We start from the raw sequence: 22409 nt of genomic DNA on the forward strand, positions 1-22409 counted from the left end.
GCTGTGCTCCTGTTTGTGTGTTTTTTGTGTGTTTCTCCCTTTTTGTTTTTCAGATATCGGTATCCTGGGGATTACGTCGGATTCCGTGGACTACGTCGATGACCAGCATTTTTTTAATGTTTTTTTTAATAAAATGGTCAATGAGGGGTGTGGGGGTGTTTTTATTTGAATAAAAAATTTTTTTAACTTGTGTCTTGTCTGTATTTCTTTACTTTATAGACTTAGTAATGGATTCAGTCTATTAGACGGCTTCCACTACTAAGTTGGGGCCTAGTGTTAGCCGGTATAAAATGGCTAACACTAACCCCCCATTATTACCCCAGTACCCAATGCCACCAGGGGTACTGGGAAGAGCCGGGTGCCAGTGGTCCCGGAGCGTCAAAATAGGCGCTCCTGGACCGGGCGGCAGCAGGCTGGTAAGATTTAGGCTGGGGAGGGCCTAAACCAATGGCTCTTCCCACCCTGGTGTTACCAGGCTGCTGTCGTTTGGTTTTTAACCCGGCTGGTTATAAAAGTATAAAAAAGTTAAAAAAAATTTTTATTCAAATAAAAACACCCCCACACCCCTCATTGACCATTTTAAAAAAAAAAAAAAAAAAAAAAAAAAAGCTGGTCATCGACGTAGTCCACGGAATCCGACGTAATCCCCAGAATACCGATATCTGAAAAACAAAAAGGGAGAAACACACAAAAAACACACAAACAGGAGCACAACACCCATCATTGTGAGCGGTGTTGTGCACCTTACAGTATGCAGCATCTTTACAGATCGCTGCTTACAGTCTGGCCCCCAAGGGGTTAAGGGAGGATGTATTGCATACCCCTTAACCCCTTGGGGCCAGACTGATGTCAGACTGCACCCATCCCAGCAAGGAAGGGGTTAACTGACCCCCCTTCCTTGCTGGGAGGGGTGCAGTGCTGGGGAGGGGGTGGGGAGAGCTCTATACTCACCCTGATGTTGTCTCTTCGCTGGTCCGCAGCACAATGAAGTCACTGTGCTGCGGACCCGCTAATTATATGTGCGCTCAGCCGATCAGCCAATCAGCTGAGCGCACATATAATTCTAAATGTTTCTTCTAATAATGTTATTGTGATAACATAATTAGAAGAAACATTTGATGTTTTCATTAAAGTAAAGTGATGGTTAGTACAGAAAGCTCTTTTGCCTGCAATATGAATTAACGGCTTATGGAGCTTCCTGTACTAATTAATATTTAATTAATAAAACACATTTTCGATGAAATAAATTCAGTTTCGTTGTTCAATAATTTAATTCTAACAAATCCATCATTGTGCAATTAAATATACTGTCAAAAAATAAATATATATAAAAATATACATTTATATATATATTTATTTTAACAGTATATTTAATTGCAAAATGATGGATTAGTTTAAATTTAATTATTGAACAACGAAAGGCACTTTATTACAACGAAAATGTGTTTTATTATTTTAATAGATTAACCATGAGAGACATCGGCATTAGTGCAGAGGATCGCAAACCCCGGTAATAGCAATTCATGTAAACTGTGTTCCCTGCTTTCCCAGATGCATCCAGAGGTGTTTGCATCACTTTCTTAAGATTTTATTTGTTATTTTTAGTTGAACCAGATTTCAAAGTAAATGACCGTATGTTTTGAGCCGCATGTCTATTTTTTCCCACGGCCGTAGTTTCATCCGCACATTTACAGCCGCATAAAAAATACAGCCGCACAGTTACATAGTGTGAACCTAGCCCAATTTTGTAAAGTCTACAGTTTTTGTTTTAAATAAAACACAGCATGATAGAAAATAAAGATCAGACTACTTTAGTCTTGTGGTTTATTGCAACAGAAAGAAAACAGCACAATGTTTATCCTTTTATCTTTTTGATAACTTTACACAAGCAGTTAAGTATGGAGAAGTCTTCAGAAAGATAAAATACTTGGGGCAGAAATGGTCATGTGAAATTCAGGAACTCTGGGACTATTCTGGCACATCGTAGAAAAACACAGGATGCTGCTAATGTGTCTGTAAAGAACACTGAAGAATTGCTAAATAACTGATTTCTTTTTAGGGTATATTCACACGAACGGGCTCGCGGCGAGATTCTCGCTGCGAGCCCGGCAGGTCCTGGCAGTTCCCATACACTACATACTTGCTGCGGTCTAAACGACCGCAGCGAGTATGTGATTCTGCCGCCCTTAACCCCTTCTGCTCCCGGACGGCTCCCCCGCTGTAAGCATACTTTACCTGTCCTCGCTGCACGGGTCCGGCGTCCTGCTGTCCCGTCCGGCCAATCAGTGTGTTGCCCAGCTGCAGCCACTGATTGGCTGGATGGGAGAGCAGGACGCCGGACCCGTGCAGCGAGGACAGGTAAAGTATGCTTACAGCGGGGGAGCCGTCCGGGAGCAGAAGGGGTTAAGGGATGTAGAATTACATACTCGCTGGGGTCGTTTAGACCGCAGCAAGTATGTAGTGTATGGGAACTGCCGGGCTCAAAGCGAGAATCTCGCTGCGAGCCCGTTCGTGTGAATATACCCTTAGGGTATATTCACACGAACGGGCTTGCAGCGAGATTCTCGCCCTACCCTACCTTAGGGTATATTCACACGAACGGGCTCGCAGCGAGCCCGGCAGGTCCTGGCAGTTCTCATACACTACATACTTGCTGCGGTCTAAACGACCGCAGCGAGTATGTAATTCTGCTGCCCTTAACCCCTTCTGCTCCCTCCCGGCTCCCCCGCTGTAAGCATACATTACCTGTCCTTGCTGCACGGGTCCAGCGTCCTGCTCTCCCGTCCGGCCAATCAGTGTGTTGCCCAGCTGCGGCCACTGATTGGCCGGACGGGAGAGCAGGACGCCGGACCCATGCAGCAAGGACAGGTAAAGTATGCTTACAGCGGGGGAGCCGGCCGGGAGCAGAAGGGGTTAAGGGCGGCAGAATTACATACTCGCTGCGGTCGTTTAGACCGCAGCAAGTATGTAGTGTATGGGAACTGCCAGGACCTGCCGGGCTCGCAGCGAGAATCTCGCTGCGAGCCCGTTCGTGTGAATATACCCTTAGGGTGCCTTCACACCTACCGTATCGCAGTAGAAAATCCGCTGCGGATCCGCAGCAGATTTAACTAAATGAATGAACACAGCATTAAATACGCACTGTCAAATCCGCTGCGGATCCGCAGCAGATTTGTAAGTGCGGATTTAGTGCTGTGTTCATTCATTTAGTTAAATCCGCTGCGGATCTGTTGCGGATCTGCAGCGGATTTTCTACTGCGATACGGTAGGTGTGAAGGCACCCTTAAAGTTATGTACATTGGTTCTTTAGAGTTATAGAACATTACTTCTTTAGGCATTTAAGGGGGTGGTATTACAAAGAAAACTCAGTCTATACTGATGCATTATGTTAAATAAAACATTTACAATGTGAAAGCTTTTCTTCAAAATGTACCATTTGAAAGATACAGCGTCATTAACTATGTGTCTGCTTTGTTTGATAACTGGTTGCCCTTGGTTTCGGCCCACCATGCATCCACTATCTTGGGTTACTGAGGTTCAGGTCGATCACAGTCACATGATCTGTCCTATTAGGGTCAGTTCACACAGAGTAAAACTGGTGGAATCCCGTCAGCCTCCATGTCATACTGGCAGTCTATGGGAGGCTCGCGCTTAAGAACCGACATGTCAATTCTTCCGAGCAGAGAGGCGTGGAGACAGGAGGTGTGCAAGCCTCCCATAGACTGCTAGTATGACACAGAGGCTGGTGGAGGAGAATTATGACACGGAAGTCCACCAGTTTTACTCTGTGCAAACTCAGACTCAGTACTGGCAGTTGCAAGCAAAGGGGATTGTGGGAAAGTGTCTGCACTGTTGCATGGAAACAGCAGGGTCACAGTTCAGAGGAGACCAGGAAGTGAAAAGATCCATGGGGAATAAAAATGTTACAGGAATGTAAGTTACTTTAGTAAAAAGCACATTTATTCTCCTTTACATTTATATGTGGTATATATGTGATTTCACCTTCTTTGGTGGCAAATAGACTTCCCTCTATCATTAAAAATGCAGAATGACCATTAAGTATAATTCAAAAGGGTTTACATTATTCATTGTATTAACTTATAAGTCCTACTTTCCAACATATCAGAAATTCTCTGTGGGGAGCTTTTCCTTTGTGGTTAGCTACAAAAGCCATGTGAATTAAACTATTCAGTACAGAATACTGGATTGGCCCATTCTTATTGTTAAAACGCAATGTGAATCCTATTACACCGAATGGTAAACCATTACTTACTCTACATTCTGCAACTCCTCCACCAGCTGTGTCTTTTGATCAGGTGCCATCCGTGCAAACACTGTACCATGCAATACCAACTGAAATACAAAGCACTGGTAAGAAAACATCTAAAAACATTGAGCTTGTTAGAAACGGATAACTTAAAAGCTGTCTAACCTTTGGAAGCAGGTCCTGAAAGTGTTCCAAGATGACTGCAAAGGATTTTCCATTCATAGCAAAATGGTAATCAATTGCCTGATTCTCTTCAAAACTGTCATTTACTGACTTCATGGGAATAACCTGATGTTTAAAAGAACATCCAAGAAAACCAATGTATATTTTAATAATAAACAGTTAGCCAACAGTTAGCGAAATGGTAGATAGCAGATAAGATATTGAGACTCGACAATATTTACAGAGACAGCTATCATTTTTAAGGTCAGATACATGACCTAAAACCAAGCACAACAGGATACTGATGATACTGTATTCTGGAAAAAAATTTTTAAAGGTCACTGGGGTGGGGGGGGTGTAGTAAACTGTCTTGGACTATTGCTATTAAATTCCCAAATGTACAAGATTTACAAGTACAGGGGTACCTCTGTTTTCAAACTGCTCTGAACTCAAACAATTTTGTTCTCAAACAATATTTTCTAGGAAAGTTTGCTTTAAAACTCAAACACTTAGTTCTCAAAGACTTTTTTTTTACCAGCCAGTCTTGTAGTCATGTGTAGAACCACTCTGCAACACACCACAAAGTGACACTGACAGGACACAAAGTGGCACCTGCACAGGACATGTGCAGGTGCTGTCTGCATTACTGTGTGTGTTCCCTGTGAGCCAACTGCTTTGTGTTCCCTGTGAGCCTTCTCCTCCAGTCCTCCACTTGACTGTATTGTCTGTACCGGCTGGCTCCTCCTACTGACACTATACACCTGCACTATAAAGAGTGAGGTATGAGGGGCCCTGTTTGCACCATTTCGTTTTACATTGTATAGTGCTGAACTGTAGTCCTTAATCCCTTAATGACCCATGACATATTTACGTTATGGCGCCGTGACCCCGCTCTGAACAGCCGCGCTTCTGGCTGCTCTCAGTAGGCATGGACTGTGGCTATTAGTTGGCGCAAGCCGATCGGCGTGCCCGCTAATAGGGACAGTTAAATGCAGCTGGCAAACATGACAGCTGCATTTTAATGGCCTCCATAGCCCATCCGTGGTGGTCTAGTGGATGGATAGTTATGGAAATGGATGGAAATAAAAGTTATGCAAGTTGCCTATCACTGTAATTGTACCGCCTTGAGAAAAATAGATGACATGTTTTACCAATGGGTAAACACAAAACCACCCCATATGAAAAAAAAAATAATAATTGCGTTTAATTTTTAATTTCACTACGCAAATAATTTTTCCTGGTTTCACAGCATATTTTATGGAAAAATTAAGTCTGTATTTGCAAAGTACAATTAGTGGCTCACGTGGGACTGTAAGTGAAAAAATACAAGCGCTGTGGCCTTTTAAACACGGGGAGGAAAAAACTAAAGTGCAAAAATGAAAATTTGTCTCCATCCTTAACCCCTTAAAGACCGAGCTAATTTTTGTTTTTGTGTTTTTGTTTTTTCCTCCTTGTGTATATAAGGCCATAGCAGTTGCATTTTTACACCTACGGACCCACATGAGCCCTTATTTTTTGCGCCACTAATTGTACTTTGCAATGACAGGCTGAATTTTAGCATAAAATATGCTGCGAAACCAGAAAAAAAAATTATATGTGCTGTGAAATTGAAGAAAAAAACGCAATTCTTTCTCTTTTTTTTTGGGGGGGGGGGGGGGGGGGGCCTGCTTCGTTTTTACGCTGTGTGTCCTATGGAAAAACTGACATGTTATATATGTTCCTCAAGTCTGTACGTGTCTACTTTTATATTAATTGATGGCTTGTAAAAAAAAATAAAACCTTTTACAGAAAATAAACGTTCCTTAAAATCGCTCTATTCCCATGCTTATAGCGCTTTTATCCTTTGGTCTATGGAGCTGTGTGAGGTGTCATTTTTTGCGCCATGATGTGTTCTTTTTATCAATACCTTGATTGCGCATATGCGACTTTTTGAACGCTTTTTATTACAATTTTTCTGGATTTGATGCGACCAAAAATGTGCAATTTTGCACTTTGGGATTTTTTTGCGCTTACGCCACTAGACACCAGGGACAGGGACCACATACACTATTCAAATGCAGCTTTGACAGCTGCATTTGAATAGTTAATTAGCCAGCCGCGGCGGCTAAGACCTGCGGACCCTGGCTGCAAATGGCAACCGAGGACCGCGGGCTGCAGAGAGGGCTCACGTCGGGAGCCCTCTCTGATGCCCCTTAACGGCCGCATGACGGGTATACCAGTCATGCATCGTTAAGGGGTTAAAGGGTTAAGTTGTACATTTTTCAATGAAACATACAGGTACAGTAGTTAGCTATTGATTGATGCTGGAACCAATTAAACATGTTTACATTACTACTTATAAGGGAACACAGTTCGGTTCTCAAACTGCTTGGTTCTCAACAAGCCTGCCAGAACGGATTGTGGTTGAGAACAGAGGTACCACTGTATCAGTATAAAGAGCAAAACAGCATATTACACCAGAGTAAACACTAACCTCTTCGTTAATTGCATTCAAGTTGCTACGTGGCACAGTGTCTGCATAGTGCCAGTTAATCTTGGCAGCTTGGCCATCTTTAGGAGGTAGTGCTTCAGCTACAATAACCTTATCATGAGGTAGAATCATTCCGCAGTCTCGGGCAACAGAAATTGCAGTTAACAGGTTGTCTCCTATAAAACAAACGGCTTAAGAATACTAACTGTGACCTGGAAATAAAGACAATCTCTTCCATTATACACTAGCCCTGGCTCACCTGTGACCATGACCATACGGATATTGGCTTTGCGAAGGTCTTCAAGTACAGCTGGAGTTTCTGGTTTCAGTTTGTTTTGCATAATGATCAGACCCAAGAATGTCATATTATTTTCAATGGCATCTCTGCAATGAAATTTAAGAAATAAATTCATCAAGAAGTATATTTAACTGTTGTATACGGGTTACTGCTAATTTCTTTACATGGTGCTCCAAGGTTACTATAATTGGTTTTATACTTTAGTTCCTTTCAGAGACTCTCAACATTCTAAGGTGAAAAAGAGGTGTGAAATGTTTGTAGCAAAATTAAAATGGAGAAATGAGTCCAGTCCATTGAGCGACACTGTCTACGGGACTCCTTAACTAAGAATGAGTAGAGATTTCAATTAACAAGTCTATACTAGTTTTACTAAATGTTTTTCCACAAAGATATATATCAATCTGCTCAGTTCTTTCTTCTCTATAACACGATATGATAGATTAGGTAGCATTGTGTTGTTGACAGGTTCCCTTTAAACAAACACTATTCCTATGTACCAACATGTATCTTGGATAATCACATAGAAAGTCTTCATACCTACTAATATTTTGTACTTTGTGCCATGAAACCTTGGACTCCAGTTTTCTGTGCGCGAGTGCAATGACCCGGTATCCCTGCTTTGTGTAGTCTTCTAAAACAACAGCAAAGTCAGAGGGTACTGCAAGAAAAAAAAAAGAGTAAACCAAAAAAGGTATAAAATTATTATAGTCTATTTTGATATATAATGAATTAAAATTAAAAAAGGAACTGCGGCCAGTTTTGACTATAACAACCAATGGAACAGATGGCACGCATTCCCTGTTAACTTTGACAATCCATTTACATCAACATAACAGTGTGCACATAGTTCACTGTAATGTACAACATGGCATATAATATGAAAGTGCACTACAATACAGTACACTTGTTTGCCAAAGAGAAAAAAAAAACTACTACTATTTTGCTGTCAGAATAGATACTTAGGACACACCACTAGAATATTTGAAAAGAAATAGGGGAGATTTATTGCTCTGCCTTAGGGTAGCTTCACACGTACCGGATCCGCAGCGGAATTCAGGCATTTGCTGCGGATCCTGGTAGTGTGAAGTAGTGATGTCACGATACCAGAATTTTGAGTTCGATACCGATACTAACTTTTTTATTTCGATACTCAATACCAGTTCGATACTCAGTAAAGTATAACAAAACAAAACACAGTGGTAGAAATATAATACCCCTGCACTATTACAGTGATAACAATTTTTGGACTATTTTTATTTTATTGCGTTAAAAATAAAGTTAGTGATATCTGTCTAAGACAGCTCCGCTGCATCAGCTATCACTAAGACAGCTCCGCTGCATCAGCTATCACTAAGACAGCTCCGCTGCATCAGCTATCACTAAGACAGCTCCGCTGCATCAGCTATCACTAAGACAGCTCCGCTGCATCAGCTATCACTAAGACAGCTCCGCTGCATCAGCTATCACTAAGACAGCTCCGCTGCATCAGCTATCACTAAGACAGCTCCGCTGCATCAGCTATCACTAAGACAGCTCCGCTGCATCAGCTATCACTAAGACAGCTCCGCTGCATCAGCTATCACTAAGACAGCTCCGCTGCATCAGCTATCACTAAGACAGCTCCGCTGCATCAGCTATCACTAAGACAGCTCCGCTGCATCAGCTATCACTAAGACAGCTCCGCTGCATCAGCTATCACTAAGACAGCTCCGCTGCATCAGCTATCACTAAGACAGCTCCGCTGCATCAGCTATCACTAAGACAGCTCCGCTGCATCAGCTATCACTAAGACAGCTCCGCTGCATCAGCTATCACTAAGACAGCTCCGCTGCATCAGCTATCACTAAGACAGCTCCGCTGCATCAGCTATCACTAAGACAGCTCCGCTGCATCAGCTATCACTAAGACAGCTCCGCTGCATCAGCTATCACTAAGACAGCTCCGCTGCATCAGCTATCACTAAGACAGCTCCGCTGCATCAGCTATCACTAAGACAGCTCCGCTGCATCAGCTATCACTAAGACAGCTCCGCTGCATCAGCTATCACTAAGACAGCTCCGCTGCATCAGCTATCACTAAGACAGCTCCGCTGCATCAGCTATCACTAAGACAGCTCCGCTGCATCAGCTATCACTAAGACAGCTCCGCTGCATCAGCTATCACTAAGACAGCTCCGCTGCATCAGCTATCACTAAGACAGCTCCGCTGCATCAGCTATCACTAAGACAGCTCCGCTGCATCAGCTATCACTAAGACAGCTCCGCTGCATCAGCTATCACTAAGACAGCTCCGCTGCATCAGCTATCACTAAGACAGCTCCGCTGCATCAGCTATCACTAAGACAGCTCCGCTGCATCAGATACCTTGACTGCCCACACAGCTGCTATCTGCACCAATCACCAATATTGCTGAGGAAGAGGAGGTTACACAGGATCCCACACACACACACTATAGCCAGAGCAAGGCCGCCCCCCCCCCCCCCCCACACACACATCACTCATGCCTGCTCCTCACAGCCCCGGCCACCTACCCCACCTGCCAGCCGGCTGGATCCTCACATGTGCTGCACATCCACCCGCCTCCTCCGTCCTCCTCTCCGGAACCTCCTGCTCTCAGTCTTCTCTCCCCACCCGGTCTCCCCCGTGCAGCTCCGGCTCCGCAGCATAAATCATTTCCCTGATAACAGAGTCTGGCCGAGCCGGACTCTATTATCAGAGACACCGGCAGCGGGGGGTCTGCTACACACAGTAGCCGACCCCTGCTGCATACGGAGCGGTTAGATGCCGCTGTCAGTGTGACAGACGCATCTACAGAGTAAGTGCCGGCTATTTGAAAATGGCACCGCCGGGAGCGGAGGGAGAGCCGCGCAGCGGAGGTGACCGCAGGGGGCAGGGAGAGGCATACAGAGAACGCGGCCAGCGCTCAGATAGCCGCCGGCCGTGTTCTCTGCACTGTACTTTATGTTAAGCTGCACTATTATGCAGCGTAACATGAAGTATCGATACCAGGAAATCCTGGTATTGAATTGTTTTTTTGCCCGGAATATCGATAGTAGTATCGATATTTCGGTGCATCGTGCATCCCTAGTGTGAAGCTGACCCGGCCCCTTTAACCCCCCACTGCCCGCAGCATACATTACCTGCTTGGCACCACGGCTGTGTGAAGCTCCCGGCTCCCCTTGCTCCCCATAAGCCAATCAGTGCATGGCAGCGCTGATTGGCTGATAAGGAACGAGGGGAGCCGGGAGCCTCAATGCAGCCGCAGCGGCGAGCAGGTAATGTATGCTTTGGGCCGGGGCTGTAGGCTGTGGGGGGTTAAAGGAGCCGGCTTACATATCCAGAGTGGAATGAAAACTCTGCTGTGGATATGTAACCCCCATAGATCTTCGAACTAACAGGATCCGCTGCAAACTCGCAGCATGAAATCCACTGCGGATCCGGTACGTGTGAAGCTACCGTTATAGTAAGATTCTCTTTGATGCCCACACCAATAAATCAGAACTCAGCTTTCATATTACTAGAGAAATAAGATATTAAAGCAGAGCTGTGATTGGTTGCTTTGGGCAACAAAAAGAATGACCTTCACTGACCATACTTTACCTATTATGTTAACGGTAGTAAATGTTGTTGGCAAGCTAACCCCATTAACAAATTTAAGTAATGTCAAAAAAAAAACCTAAGTGCTCTATAGAGCCCTTTATGTTTTGGAATAATTTGCTGTCCACGAACATCATCTCCATGAATGGGACCTTCTTATGTATATAGATTACAAGGATCTATTAGAGATCAGCTTGACTAGATTTGTTCTCTAACAAGGCTCCACACTGGGTAAAAATTTACATTTTGTTTATTAAAAAAAATCCTTTATTTTTTACCTGTTTCTGATCTACAAAGGCTAGCTACCACTTCTGGGGCCCCTTTCACATAGGCATCCATGCGTTTTTCTCCTAGTACTTTGGCAACTACTGCCATTCGCTGCAGAGCTGAAGAGAAAGGAAATTGTCGTACAATTCCAATTTCATAAGAGGTCTAAAAGGTAAATCAAGAGAAAATGACAAATTAAAAATTCACGGCTGTAACATTTAAGGCTAGATACACGCACGCACACATTAAAAATATATATTAAAAAAAAAATCTACAGAATCTGGTGGTATATATTAAGCTTGTTCATCATTTTCACAGCCGTAATCAATTATGGTTGCTATATTATACTGTGTGTACCCTGCCATACAATTACCCATTGACTTCAGTGGAGTGCATTAAAAATATGGCCCACAAAACTCTGGCCATATTTTACCTTTATTTTAAGGTGTTCGAACATAGCCTAAAGGTCTTTGCCTACTAAAGCATTGTGTGATACAGGCTTAAAACTGCTTTTTTATTGTAATAGACTTCAATATTCATTTCATTAGTGGACTGTAAAAAGATTAAATAAATTTGTCACATGTCACTACAGATATAGCGAGGATTTTTTTTTTACTTTCCCAGTGAAGCCAGTGTGAACATAATCTTTATTTTTTTTATACTCTGAACATGGAACATACATCTATAATTACTATGATAGATCTTACACGACATTAAAGAAACTAAGATGCAGGCCTTAACTGCTGAACTCAGTAGCGATTTATAACTTACAAAATAACCTGTGTTCCTGTGTACACTGTTCCTATTCTTAGAACAGCAATGTATCTTACTTAAATTTGCAATGCTTGTTTACTAAGGCTGCCTTCACACTGTCTTTTTTTCACCAAAAACGCCAATAAAAATGCATGCGGCCAGATGTTAGCTGGGTATCAATGAAAGTTTACGATTTCCCTTACACACATGGTGTTTTTTTTTGTGGTGTTTTTCTATCCTCTCTGGTGTTTTTGCAATTCTGTGGCAATTTTACAAAATGGCAGCAGGCTGAGGTTTAGTGCTTTTTTTCCCCTGGGAAACTGCTGCATTTTTCTACCATGGACTTTAATGGAAGTCTTCAGCACCAATAAGAAACGCCATAGACTATGCATATGGTGGTTTTTAGTGGCACTTTTCAGGGAGAGGAGTGCCAAATGTCTGGTCCCCAGGGGATTAACTTAACCCCCTAGGGGCCAGAGTGTGGTCGAGGGTGTGCTAGGCTCTGCTGAAGATCCAAGACGTCGCTGGTGAGTATCAATAGGGCCCCCTTCTCCCCCAAGCACTGTACCCATCCGAGCAAGGAAGAAGAGCAATTAACCCCTTTCTTGCTGGGATGGGTACATTGTGACATCAATGTAGGGATGGCATGCAATGTGGGGGCCACATTGTTTGGTCTGGCACACAAGGGAATTAAGTGATGGGTGATCTGCTCCTGGCCTTTTTTTAGTGTGTTTTTTCCTTTTGTTTTTTCAGATATCAGTATCCCGTGGATTACGTGAGATTTGTTGGATTATGTCGCCTTGTTTTTATTTAATAAAATGGTCAACGGGTGTGGGGATGTTCTTTTTTGAATAGAATACTTTTCTCTATTGTGTTGTGTTTTATTTTTCTTAACTTTCAGACTTAGCAGTGGAAGCTGTCTGATAGACCGGTATAAAATAACTAACACTAAGGATCCCATATTATCCCTGTACCCAATGCCACCAGGGGTACTGGGAAGAGCTGGGCATCAGTAGTCCAGTAGCGTCAAATTTGGTGCTCCTGGACTGGGCGGTAGCAGGCTAACATTATTAGGCTGGGGAGGGCCCCAAAATGGTGCTGCTGCGGTTTGGTTTTTAAACTGAGTTAAGCATCCCACGCCCAACACCCCTGCCCCCCCCCCCCCCCCCCCCAGCATTGAAGTCCATGTCCGTGGAAAAACGCAGACCCGAAGAACGGCAAAAGTCTCAGAGACTTTCACACAAAATGGGGTTTTTGTGGCATAAGAAAAGCCAAAAAAAAAAAAAAAAAAAACCAGTGTGTGAGGGCACCCTAAAGCAGTGTTTCTCAACCTGCGGTACGCGTACCCCAGGGGGTACGTGCCGCAGGCTGAGGGGGTACGCCGGGAGGTGGGGGAAAAAAATATTTTGGGTGCCGGGACACTGCTATCACCCAGCAATGTCCCGGCACCTGTCCCCGCCGCTGCTCTCACATCCTTCCCCCAGCAGCCTCACCAGCTTTCTGTACAGGACATGGTGAGGCTGCTGGGGGAAGGATGAAGTCCGAGGATACAAACCAGCAGCCTCTCAACTCACTGTCTCTGAGGCCCTGCTGGTCCGGCCGCCTGCGGGGACATCAGCCTGCCGCCGCCGCATCTCCTCTCCGCCGGGTCACCTTAGGCAGCCTGTTCGGGATTCGTCCCCAGGCTGCCGCATATCCTGCTGGAGCCCCCGGCTGGACGCTGCAACCCGATCCGGGAGCCTCACGCTCTTCCCCCGCGGCTCCCGGATCGGGTTGCAGCGTCCAGCCGGGGGCCCCAGGAGGATATGCGGCAGCCTGGGGACGAATCCCGAACAGGCTGCCTGAGGTGACCCGGCGGAGAGGAGAGGAGATGCGGCGGTGGCAGGCTGATGTCCCCGCAGGCGGCCGGACCAGCAGGGCCTCAGAGACAGTGAGTTGCGAGGGGGTAGTGGTGCTACCCCGCCCGCGGCTCCTGCAGTAGATTGTGGACCAGGATATGGGGCGCCCCCCATGTCCACCTGCCGCCGCTTCTCCCCAGTCTCCCCTACGGCTGACGCTGCTTCTCTCCGGTCAATCAGTGGTTTGTAGACCGGAAGATGGGGCCCCCCTCGTCCTACGGTTGACGCTGCTGCCTGTGGAAGTGGGGTGCCCCATCTCCCGGTCCACAATCCACTGCAGCAGAAGCCCCCAGCGCACCACTACATCATCACCTCTCTCCCCCCTCCACCTCCTCTCTACCCCCATCATCACCTCTCTCCCCCCTCCACCTCCTTTCTACCCCCATCATCACCTCTCTCCCCCCTCCACCTCCTCTCTACCCCCATCATCACCTCTCTACCCCCCATCATCACCTCTCTACCCCCATCATCACCTCTCTCCCCCCTCCACCTCTTTTCCCTCCATAATCACCTCTCTCCCCCTCCACCTCCTTTCTACCCTCATCATCACCTCTCTCCCCCCTCCACCTTCTCTCTACCCCCATCATCACCTATGAACCCCCATCATCACCTCTGTACCCCCATCATCACCTCTCTCCCCCTCCACCTCCTCTGTACCCCCATCATCACCTCTCTCCCCCTCCACCTCCTCTGTACCCCCATCATCACCTCTCTCCCCCCTCCACCTCTTTTCCCTCCATAATCACCTCTCTCTCCCTCCACCTCCTTTCTACCCTCATCATCACCTCTCTCCCCCCTCCACCTTCTCTCTACCCCCATCATCACCTCTCTACCCCCATCATCACCTATGAACCCCCATCATCACCTCTCTCCCCCTCCACCTCCTCTCTACCCCCATCATCACCTCTCTACCCCCATCATCACCTCTCTACCCCCATCATCACCTCTCTACCCCCATCATCACCTCTCTACCCCCATCATCACCTCTCTACCCCCATCATCACCTCTCTACCCCCATCATCACCTCTCTACCCCCATCATCACCTCTCTACCCCCATCATCACCTCTGTACCCCCATAATCACCTCTCTCCCCCCTCCACCTCCTCTCTACCCCCATCATCACCTCTCTACCCCCATCATCACCTCTCTACCCCATCTTAACCTCTGTACCCCCATCATCACCTCTCTCCCCCCTCCACCTCCTCTGTACCCCCATCATCACCTCTCTACCCCCATCATCACCTCTGTCCCCCCTCCACTTCCTCTCTACCCCCATTATTACCTCTGTACCCCCATCATCACCTCTCTACCCCCCATCATCACCTCCCTACCCCCATCATCTCCTCTGTACCCCCATCATCTCCTCTGTACCCCCTCCACCTCCTCCCTACCCCCACCACCTCCTCTCACCCCTCATCACCCATCACCTTCTCTCACCCCCATCACCGCTCTCCTCCTCTGTCCTCCTCTCTCCCCTGTCTTCCTCTCCCCCCTTCACCTCCTCTCTCTTCCTCTCCCTTCTTCACCTCCTCTCTCCCCTGTCTTCCTCTCCCCCATCACCTCCTCTCTCCCCCGTCTTCCTCTCCCCCATCACCTCCTCTCTCCCCTGTCTTCCTCTCCCCATCACCTCCTCTCTCCCCATCACCTCCTCTCTCCCCTGTCTTCCTCTCCCCCATTCACCTCGTCTCTCTTCCTCTCTCCCCTTCACCTCCTCTCTCTTCCTCTCCCTTCTTCACCTCCTCTCTTCCTCTCTCTTCTTCGCCTCCTCTCTCTTCCTCTCCCATTTCACCTCCTCTCTCTTCCTCTCCCCCCTTCACCTTCTCTCTCTTCCACTCCCCCTTCACCTCCTCTATCCTCCTCTTTCCTTCTTTTCCCCCTCAGACCTTACTCTCCCCTTAATCTCCTTGTGGCTCAGAGGCTGGAGAAGAGAGGAAGACCCCTCCCCCCCATGGGCGGATAACGTGAGTATGATTTTTTTTTGTTTGTTGGGGCAGGAGGGGGAGGGTGTAGAATGGTGGGCATTACTATGGGGGCAGGGCAGGAGGCATTATTACTATATGGAGGGTCATGGAAGGGGATATTATTTTTAATGAGGGATCCTAAATACAGGGATAACCCACACACCTACTCACTTTACAGCGCATTACACCAAACAGCGGAATTATTACTGTATGGGAGCCTATAGGTAGGAAAAAGGGAGGGAAGTTAAAGGAAAACTGTGATGCCTAAGATGTTTGGCAGGTTCTCTGGCAAGAGGTAAATTGTAGCTGCAAGAAATCATCATGGTGGTCTGGGCCAGATGGAGAGGAAAAGGAAAAGTGATATATGGCTACATGGGGAGGTATCTGGCTATAGAAGGAGGTATCTTAACTACATGGGGAGAGGTCTGGCTGCAAGGGGGTAGGTATCTGGCTACATAGGGGAGGTATCTGACTACATAGGGGGAGGTATCTGACTACATGGGGAGATATCTGACTACATGGGGGAGGTATCTGGCTACATGGGGGAGGTGTCTGACTACATGGGGAGATATCTGACTACATGGGGAGGTATCTGACTACGTAGGGGGAGGTATCTGACTACATGGGGGAGGTATCTGGCTACATGGGGGAGGTGTCTGACTACATGGGGAGATATCTGACTACATGGGGAGGTATCTGGCTACATGGGGGGAGATATCTGGCTACATGGGGGAGAGATATCTGGCTACATGGGGGAGAGGTATCTGGCTACATGGGGGATAGGTATCTGGCTACATGGGGGAGAGGTATCTGGCTACATGGGGGAGGTATCTGGCTACATGGGGGAGGTATCTGGCTACATGGGGGAGGTATCTGGCTACATAGGGAGGTATCTGACTACATGGGAGGAAGTATTTGGCTACATGGGGTAGGTATCTGACTACATGGGGAGGAGGTATCTGGCTACATGGGGGGATATCTTGCTACATATAAGGGGTATCTGGCTACATAGGGAAAATATCTGGCTACATAGAAGAAGGCCTCTTGACTACATGGGGGAGGTATCTGACTACATGGGGGAGATATCTGGCTACATAGAAGAAGGCCTCTTGACTACATGGGGGGAGGTATCTGGCTCCAGGGGGACATATCCATCTCTGTGGGATATATCCCACCTGCTTCTCTGGCACCCGGTTTACTGACGGCCTGCTCAGCCAATCAGTGCACAGTCCCACCGTAGCCACTGATTGGATGAGTGGGCTGTCAGTGAGCTGGGAGCCAGAGAAGCAGGTGGGAGTACAGGGAGGTAAGTATGATCTGTTAAGGGCCGGCAGCTAATTAGGTAAATAGGCAGCGGCTACATTCTCGCACCAGATTGAAAATCCTCTGTGAGAATGCAGAGCCATAGGCCATAACAGTACAGAGTATCGCAGTGGATTTTGCTGTGAAACGTACATGTAAATCTACCCTGGGCAATGTTATTAATGGATGGCATGGTTGGGGGTACTCGGCTGGAGCATCTTGTCGCATGGGGGTACTTGGCCTGAAAAGGTTGAGAAACACTGCCCTAAAGGAAGAAAAGGTGGAAACATCTTCAATAAACTTTATTGCTGAGCACAAAGGAGGAATATATCCAGATTTTTGTGTTCACTGCTTAGTCATAGGTCCTAAAATAAACTTTTTTATTAGCCAACTCCCCAGTCCATAAATCGTGTGGTTACCATGTGGACATCCAAGGATTATTAATGTTGAGAACTGTCAAAAAGCTGAATGTCTTTACCATTAGGTCACCATTCTCATGTCTGTGGTTTCTACTATGTATGATCAGAATGCTGCCATTCAGAGGACAAAGGCCTCGCAAACAGAAAGAATGAAACAGAGTGTAACCAGGACAATCCTGAACACTAGTACAAATTCTTGATGGTAGAGGACAGTTTACATTCAGTCTGTGGATGAGCGTGTAGCACAAGTATATGTGACAGGGCTGTTTACATCTATAGCTGGAGTACATCAGACACACACACATCAAAGCCAACATCCCTACTAACTTCCTGCTTTTATTAACAGCAATGTAGGGTCCTGTTCACACAACCTAAAAGTTGAAAAAGATCCTATCTAAATAAGCTAATGAAAAGCCTGCATAACATGACTGCCACGAATATCAATCAGTGGCAGATTTAGAAGTGTCATAAGTAATACCAAGTCCTTTACAGAAAAAACCATACTTGACAATCATGCAAGTGTTTTTTGACCAAAGTCTGAAAATGATTGTTTAGAATAGCATTACAGATGTTTCACTGATCAAACATTTCTCTCTCTTATTCTTTATTAAATAATGTAACTGCATTTTATATATCATTTTGGACCTGTGAGTTTTAAAGGAACAGGAAAAAATGAAATATACTGACATCTGTTGGTGAAGGAAGGCATTGTAGAATAAATATTTTTGTTCCCTCTTATTGAAAATGTTTACATTAAGGCCCCATTCACACGTCCGTGTCAGTTTTTACTGTCAGGAAATCCTGATCAGGAGACCTCAAATGTAATCAGGAAAGTATCAGGATTTCCTGACAGTAATCCGTTTTTACCATCAGGAAAAACCTTCAGGATTTCCTAATGAGAAAAAATAAATAAAAATTGTTCTTAATATGGTCAACATAAATCACAGGTACCCACACAGCCCCTAGTGTACCTGTATGGCCACAGGCTGCAGAACTACAACTCCCACCATGACCTGTCAGTAGGACATGATGGGAGTTGTACTTCAGCAACCTGGATGGCCACAGGCTGCAGAACTACAACTCCCATCATGACCTGTCAGCAAGGCACGATGGGAGTTGTACTTCTGCAACCTGGATGGCCACAGGCTGCAGAACTACAACTCCCATCAAGGCCTGCCAATAGAGGCATGATAAGAGTTGTACTTCTGCAACCTGAATGGCCACAGGCAGCAGAAGTACAACTCCCATCATGACCTGTCAGCAAGGCATGATGGGAGTTGTACTTCTGCAACCTGGATGGCCACATGTTGCTAAACTATAACTCCCATCATGGACTGTCAAGTGGGACATGATGGGAGGAGTAGTTCTGCAACCTGAATAGCCACATGTTGCAAAACTACAACTCCCATCATGGACTTGTGAGCAGGACTTGATGGGAGGAGTAGTTCTGCAACCTGAATGGCCACATGTTGCAAAACTACAACTCCGATCATGGACTGTCAGTGGGACATGATGGGAGGAGTAGTTCTGCAACCTGAATGGCCACTTGGGGCCCGGGGGGGGGGACAGGTATTGCGGGCGGGGGGTGATGAAGTCCGGGTGGGGGGTCAGGGTACAGGCGGCAGGTGATGGGCGATGTGGTCCGGCGGGGGAGGGGGGGTGTGGGCGGCGGGCCTTGATGTGCGGGGGAGAGGCGGGTGGCGGTACGGCAACATCCGGAAGCCGGGGCAGACCAGGAGCAGCGCAGCCGAGGGAGCCGGGTGCAGGCCGGTGAGTTCGGTGGTAGAGGGGTACAGATGGGTGGTGCGTAGAAAGTCCGGAATCCGGACACTTTCCTAACATGCATCAGGAAAGCATCTGGAGCTCGGGTGCTCCCATAGACGAAAATAGGACCGGTTCTAAAAAATCCGGTTCTATTTTCCGAACGGACACCCTTCCGGAAAAATCCGGAAGGGTGTCCGTGCCTAATGAAAGTCTATGGGTCCAGAAATCCAGATGGTTTTTCCGGACAAGTGAAGGGGGCCTTAGGCAAAAAAAAAAAAAAAAAACACTGAATAAAACTTGAGAAGTCCGGGCACTTACCACCCGGCTCCAGCTCAGCTCCTCCTGCTCTATAACATGATTGAGATAGCCTAGGTACCATTTTCAGTTCTTTAAAGAACTGAGCAAATTTTGGACCCATCCAGGGTGCCCCATACCAAGTTTCATCCGTCTCAGAATACTGTACATGCAGCAATTTATCTGACAATTTTCAGGCTGTTTATTACACTATAGTTTACACCACCGCTTTAAAGTGTCACTTTTGTTATAATTTTCAAAATCTAAATGAACAGTAGATGTGATATAAAGCAAGTTTGCAATATACAGTACATTTCTTTTTTTATCATGCTGTAAAACTTGCTCAACCAGAAACCCAGGTCCAGTCTCCTGAAGGCAGATTTTCTAACTGATTGATAATAATAAACAATAATAATGAATGTAAATTGCAAACTTGCCTTATATCACATCTACTGTTGATTTAGATTGTGAAAGTTATAACAACAGCGACACTTTAACAGTATCTGCCCCTCCACACACTGACTTGTTGGACCTCTAATGGGCTTATGTTAAGGTCCCCATACACCTTAGACTTGGAGACATATGTTAGACTTGGAGACATATGCCTCAGTCAGATCACTCTGGCTGTAGTTTACCTCTTCCCATAGAGAATACAGGAATGCTCGGCTGTGCCGAACATTACCGTGAGTGGGGTGGGTTGGAGAGATAACCAAAAGCCAAGACTCCTTGTAGCTAAGCTTAAGTCATATATCAGACCTATTTTTCTTCTGTGTTGCTACTTTAATTGTAAAAAATATATGCTATTATTCATAATACTCTTAATGCTTTAGAAAGGGTTAAAAGATCGGACAAACTAAATGTGATGTCTTATATTACCCCTTAGCATTGGAGGGTTTATATGAAGTTTGCTTGGATCAACAGAAACTGTTCATTATTTAATGCAAAATATGCAGAAAAAAGTAGTTAATATCTAAGAAGGAAAAAGTATTTACCTGTAACTCAAACAGTTCCTGAAAATAGAAACAGGAAAGCCATGAGATTGACAAAAAATACACAAGGAACACTCAGACTTACAGACAATAATGTTTTGAAGGGTACCTGTCATTTCAAGTGACTTTTTAGGGATAAGCTGTCCTTTTGTTTGTACAGGAGGAGCAGCTATTATGTAATCTTCAGTATTCTCCTCCACTCAGAGGAGGATACACAGGCGCAGGTTCAAGAAGTAGTAGTGATCTAAATACTCATAAAATTTATTAAAAGAATGAGGCAAACGTCACAACGTGTTTTGAGACCGCTTCAGTCTCTTTATTGAAGGGGTTATCCAGTGCTACAAAACATGGCCACTTTCTTCCAGAGACAGCCCCACTCTTGTCTCCAGCTTGGGGGGGGGGGGGGGGTGGGGGGTTGCTGCTCAGTTCCATTGAAGTGAATGGAGCTTAATTGCAAACTGCACCTGAACTGGAGTCGTGTTGTCTCTGAAAGAAAGTGGCCATGTTTTTGTAGCACTGGATAACCCCTTTAAGACACTTGATAAAGAGACCTGACCAGTTTCGAAACGCGTTGTGTGTTGGCATAATTGTTTTAATACATTTTATGAGTATTTATAATCATTACTACTTCATGGACCTGCGCCTGTGTACCTGCCGTGGAGTGGAGGAGAATAGTCATTGTGGGAGATTTATCAAACTGGTGTAAAGTAGAATTGTCTTAGTTGCTCAGATTCCTACTTTTATTTTTTAAAGAATCTATGAGGAATGAAAAGTGGAATCTGATTGGTTGCTAGGGGTAACTAAGACAATTCTACTTTACATCAGTTTCATAAATGTGCCCTATTGTCTTTTATCCCTGTGGGGATTAGTCAGGAGTGGCTGCGGTTCACCCACATGCTATCAGTAAGAGCTGTGCCTTATATCAGCACAACCCATTCAGGTGAGAGTTCTGTGTGCTTTCTCTCACCACCTCAGCCTTGTCTGAATTACGCTATGGAGTGCTGTTTTAGATTTTGTTTCTATTACGTAATCTTATACTTTTTAGCAGCTGCCTGCTCTGCAAGTTCTTTTTTAGCCGTTTCTCTGCAGCATGTGCGTTTCCTCTGTCATCTTACTCCCTCCCCCTCATAGGTTTGCAGTTCTGGTCCCTGGGCTAGCTAGCTAGCCATAACCAGAACAACAAATGTGATTGCTACAGCTTGTGGGCAGCACAGCGGCTTAGTAGTTAGTACTAGGGCTGGGCGGTATATCGTCAAAATACCGATACCGTCACTGGTGTCAGTTAACCAACCTCAACTCTGCCAGGACGGTATCTGCGGTATTCCCCCCCCCCCTCCTCCCCTCCTCACCCCGCGGCCGCATGCTCTGCTCCCCTCAGTTAGTCTTCCTGAAAAGGAATCAGGGCAGCATGTGACAGTGACTAGGGGCAGATATTAGATAGGAGAAAGATGGATAGATAGAGAGAGATAGGGGAGAGAGAGAGAGATCTATCTATCCATCCAGCGCACACACACACACACACACATACATACAGACAGGAGAGAGATAGATAGATAGATAGATAGATAGATAGATAGATAGATAGATAGATAGATAGGAGACAGGTAGATAATAGATAGAAGTCCTATCTATATCTATCTATCTATATATACACTGTATAGATAGATATAGCTAACAATATAGGCAGCACACTAAACGAACTGTGGGTGCCAGCAGACGAATCCCAGACCTTTGTCTGGGACAAATCCCAGATTTATTCCATATCACAATGTGCAGCAAACTTCACAAGTGATATATGACGTTTTGGCGTCTCCTATGCCATTTTCAAGTGCCACTTGAAAATGCTGTAGGAGATGCCAAAACGTTGTGTATTACTTGTGAAGTTTGCTGCACATCGTTATATGGAATAAATTCACGTTTGTATTACCATCGGAAAATAGGGTTTTCAAAAGGTGTGTGGCTTTTAAA

The 22409-nt window shown here is 45.6% G+C and overlaps 1 protein-coding gene across 3 annotated transcripts in view; it reads right to left on the bottom strand.

The window, feature by feature from the left end:
- The window catches only part of ATP13A3 (ATPase 13A3), a 189981-nt gene that overhangs the window by 40816 nt on the left and 126756 nt on the right, over positions 1-22409 (bottom strand). For all 3 annotated transcript variants that reach the window (XM_069975062.1, XM_069975063.1, XM_069975061.1), the window contains exons 17-23: positions 20445-20462; positions 11072-11225; positions 7735-7855; positions 7159-7283; positions 6903-7075; positions 4433-4555; positions 4274-4353 (exon numbers count right to left, since the gene is read on the bottom strand). In XM_069975062.1, coding sequence (XP_069831163.1) covers positions 4274-4353; positions 4433-4555; positions 6903-7075; positions 7159-7283; positions 7735-7855; positions 11072-11225; positions 20445-20462 — 794 coding nt within the window. The remainder of the gene's footprint in view (positions 1-4273; positions 4354-4432; positions 4556-6902; positions 7076-7158; positions 7284-7734; positions 7856-11071; positions 11226-20444; positions 20463-22409) is intronic.

The sequence above is a fragment of the Dendropsophus ebraccatus genome, chromosome 6, assembly GCF_027789765.1.
Source record: "Dendropsophus ebraccatus isolate aDenEbr1 chromosome 6, aDenEbr1.pat, whole genome shotgun sequence".
NCBI classification, from domain to species: Eukaryota; Metazoa; Chordata; class Amphibia; order Anura; family Hylidae; genus Dendropsophus; species Dendropsophus ebraccatus.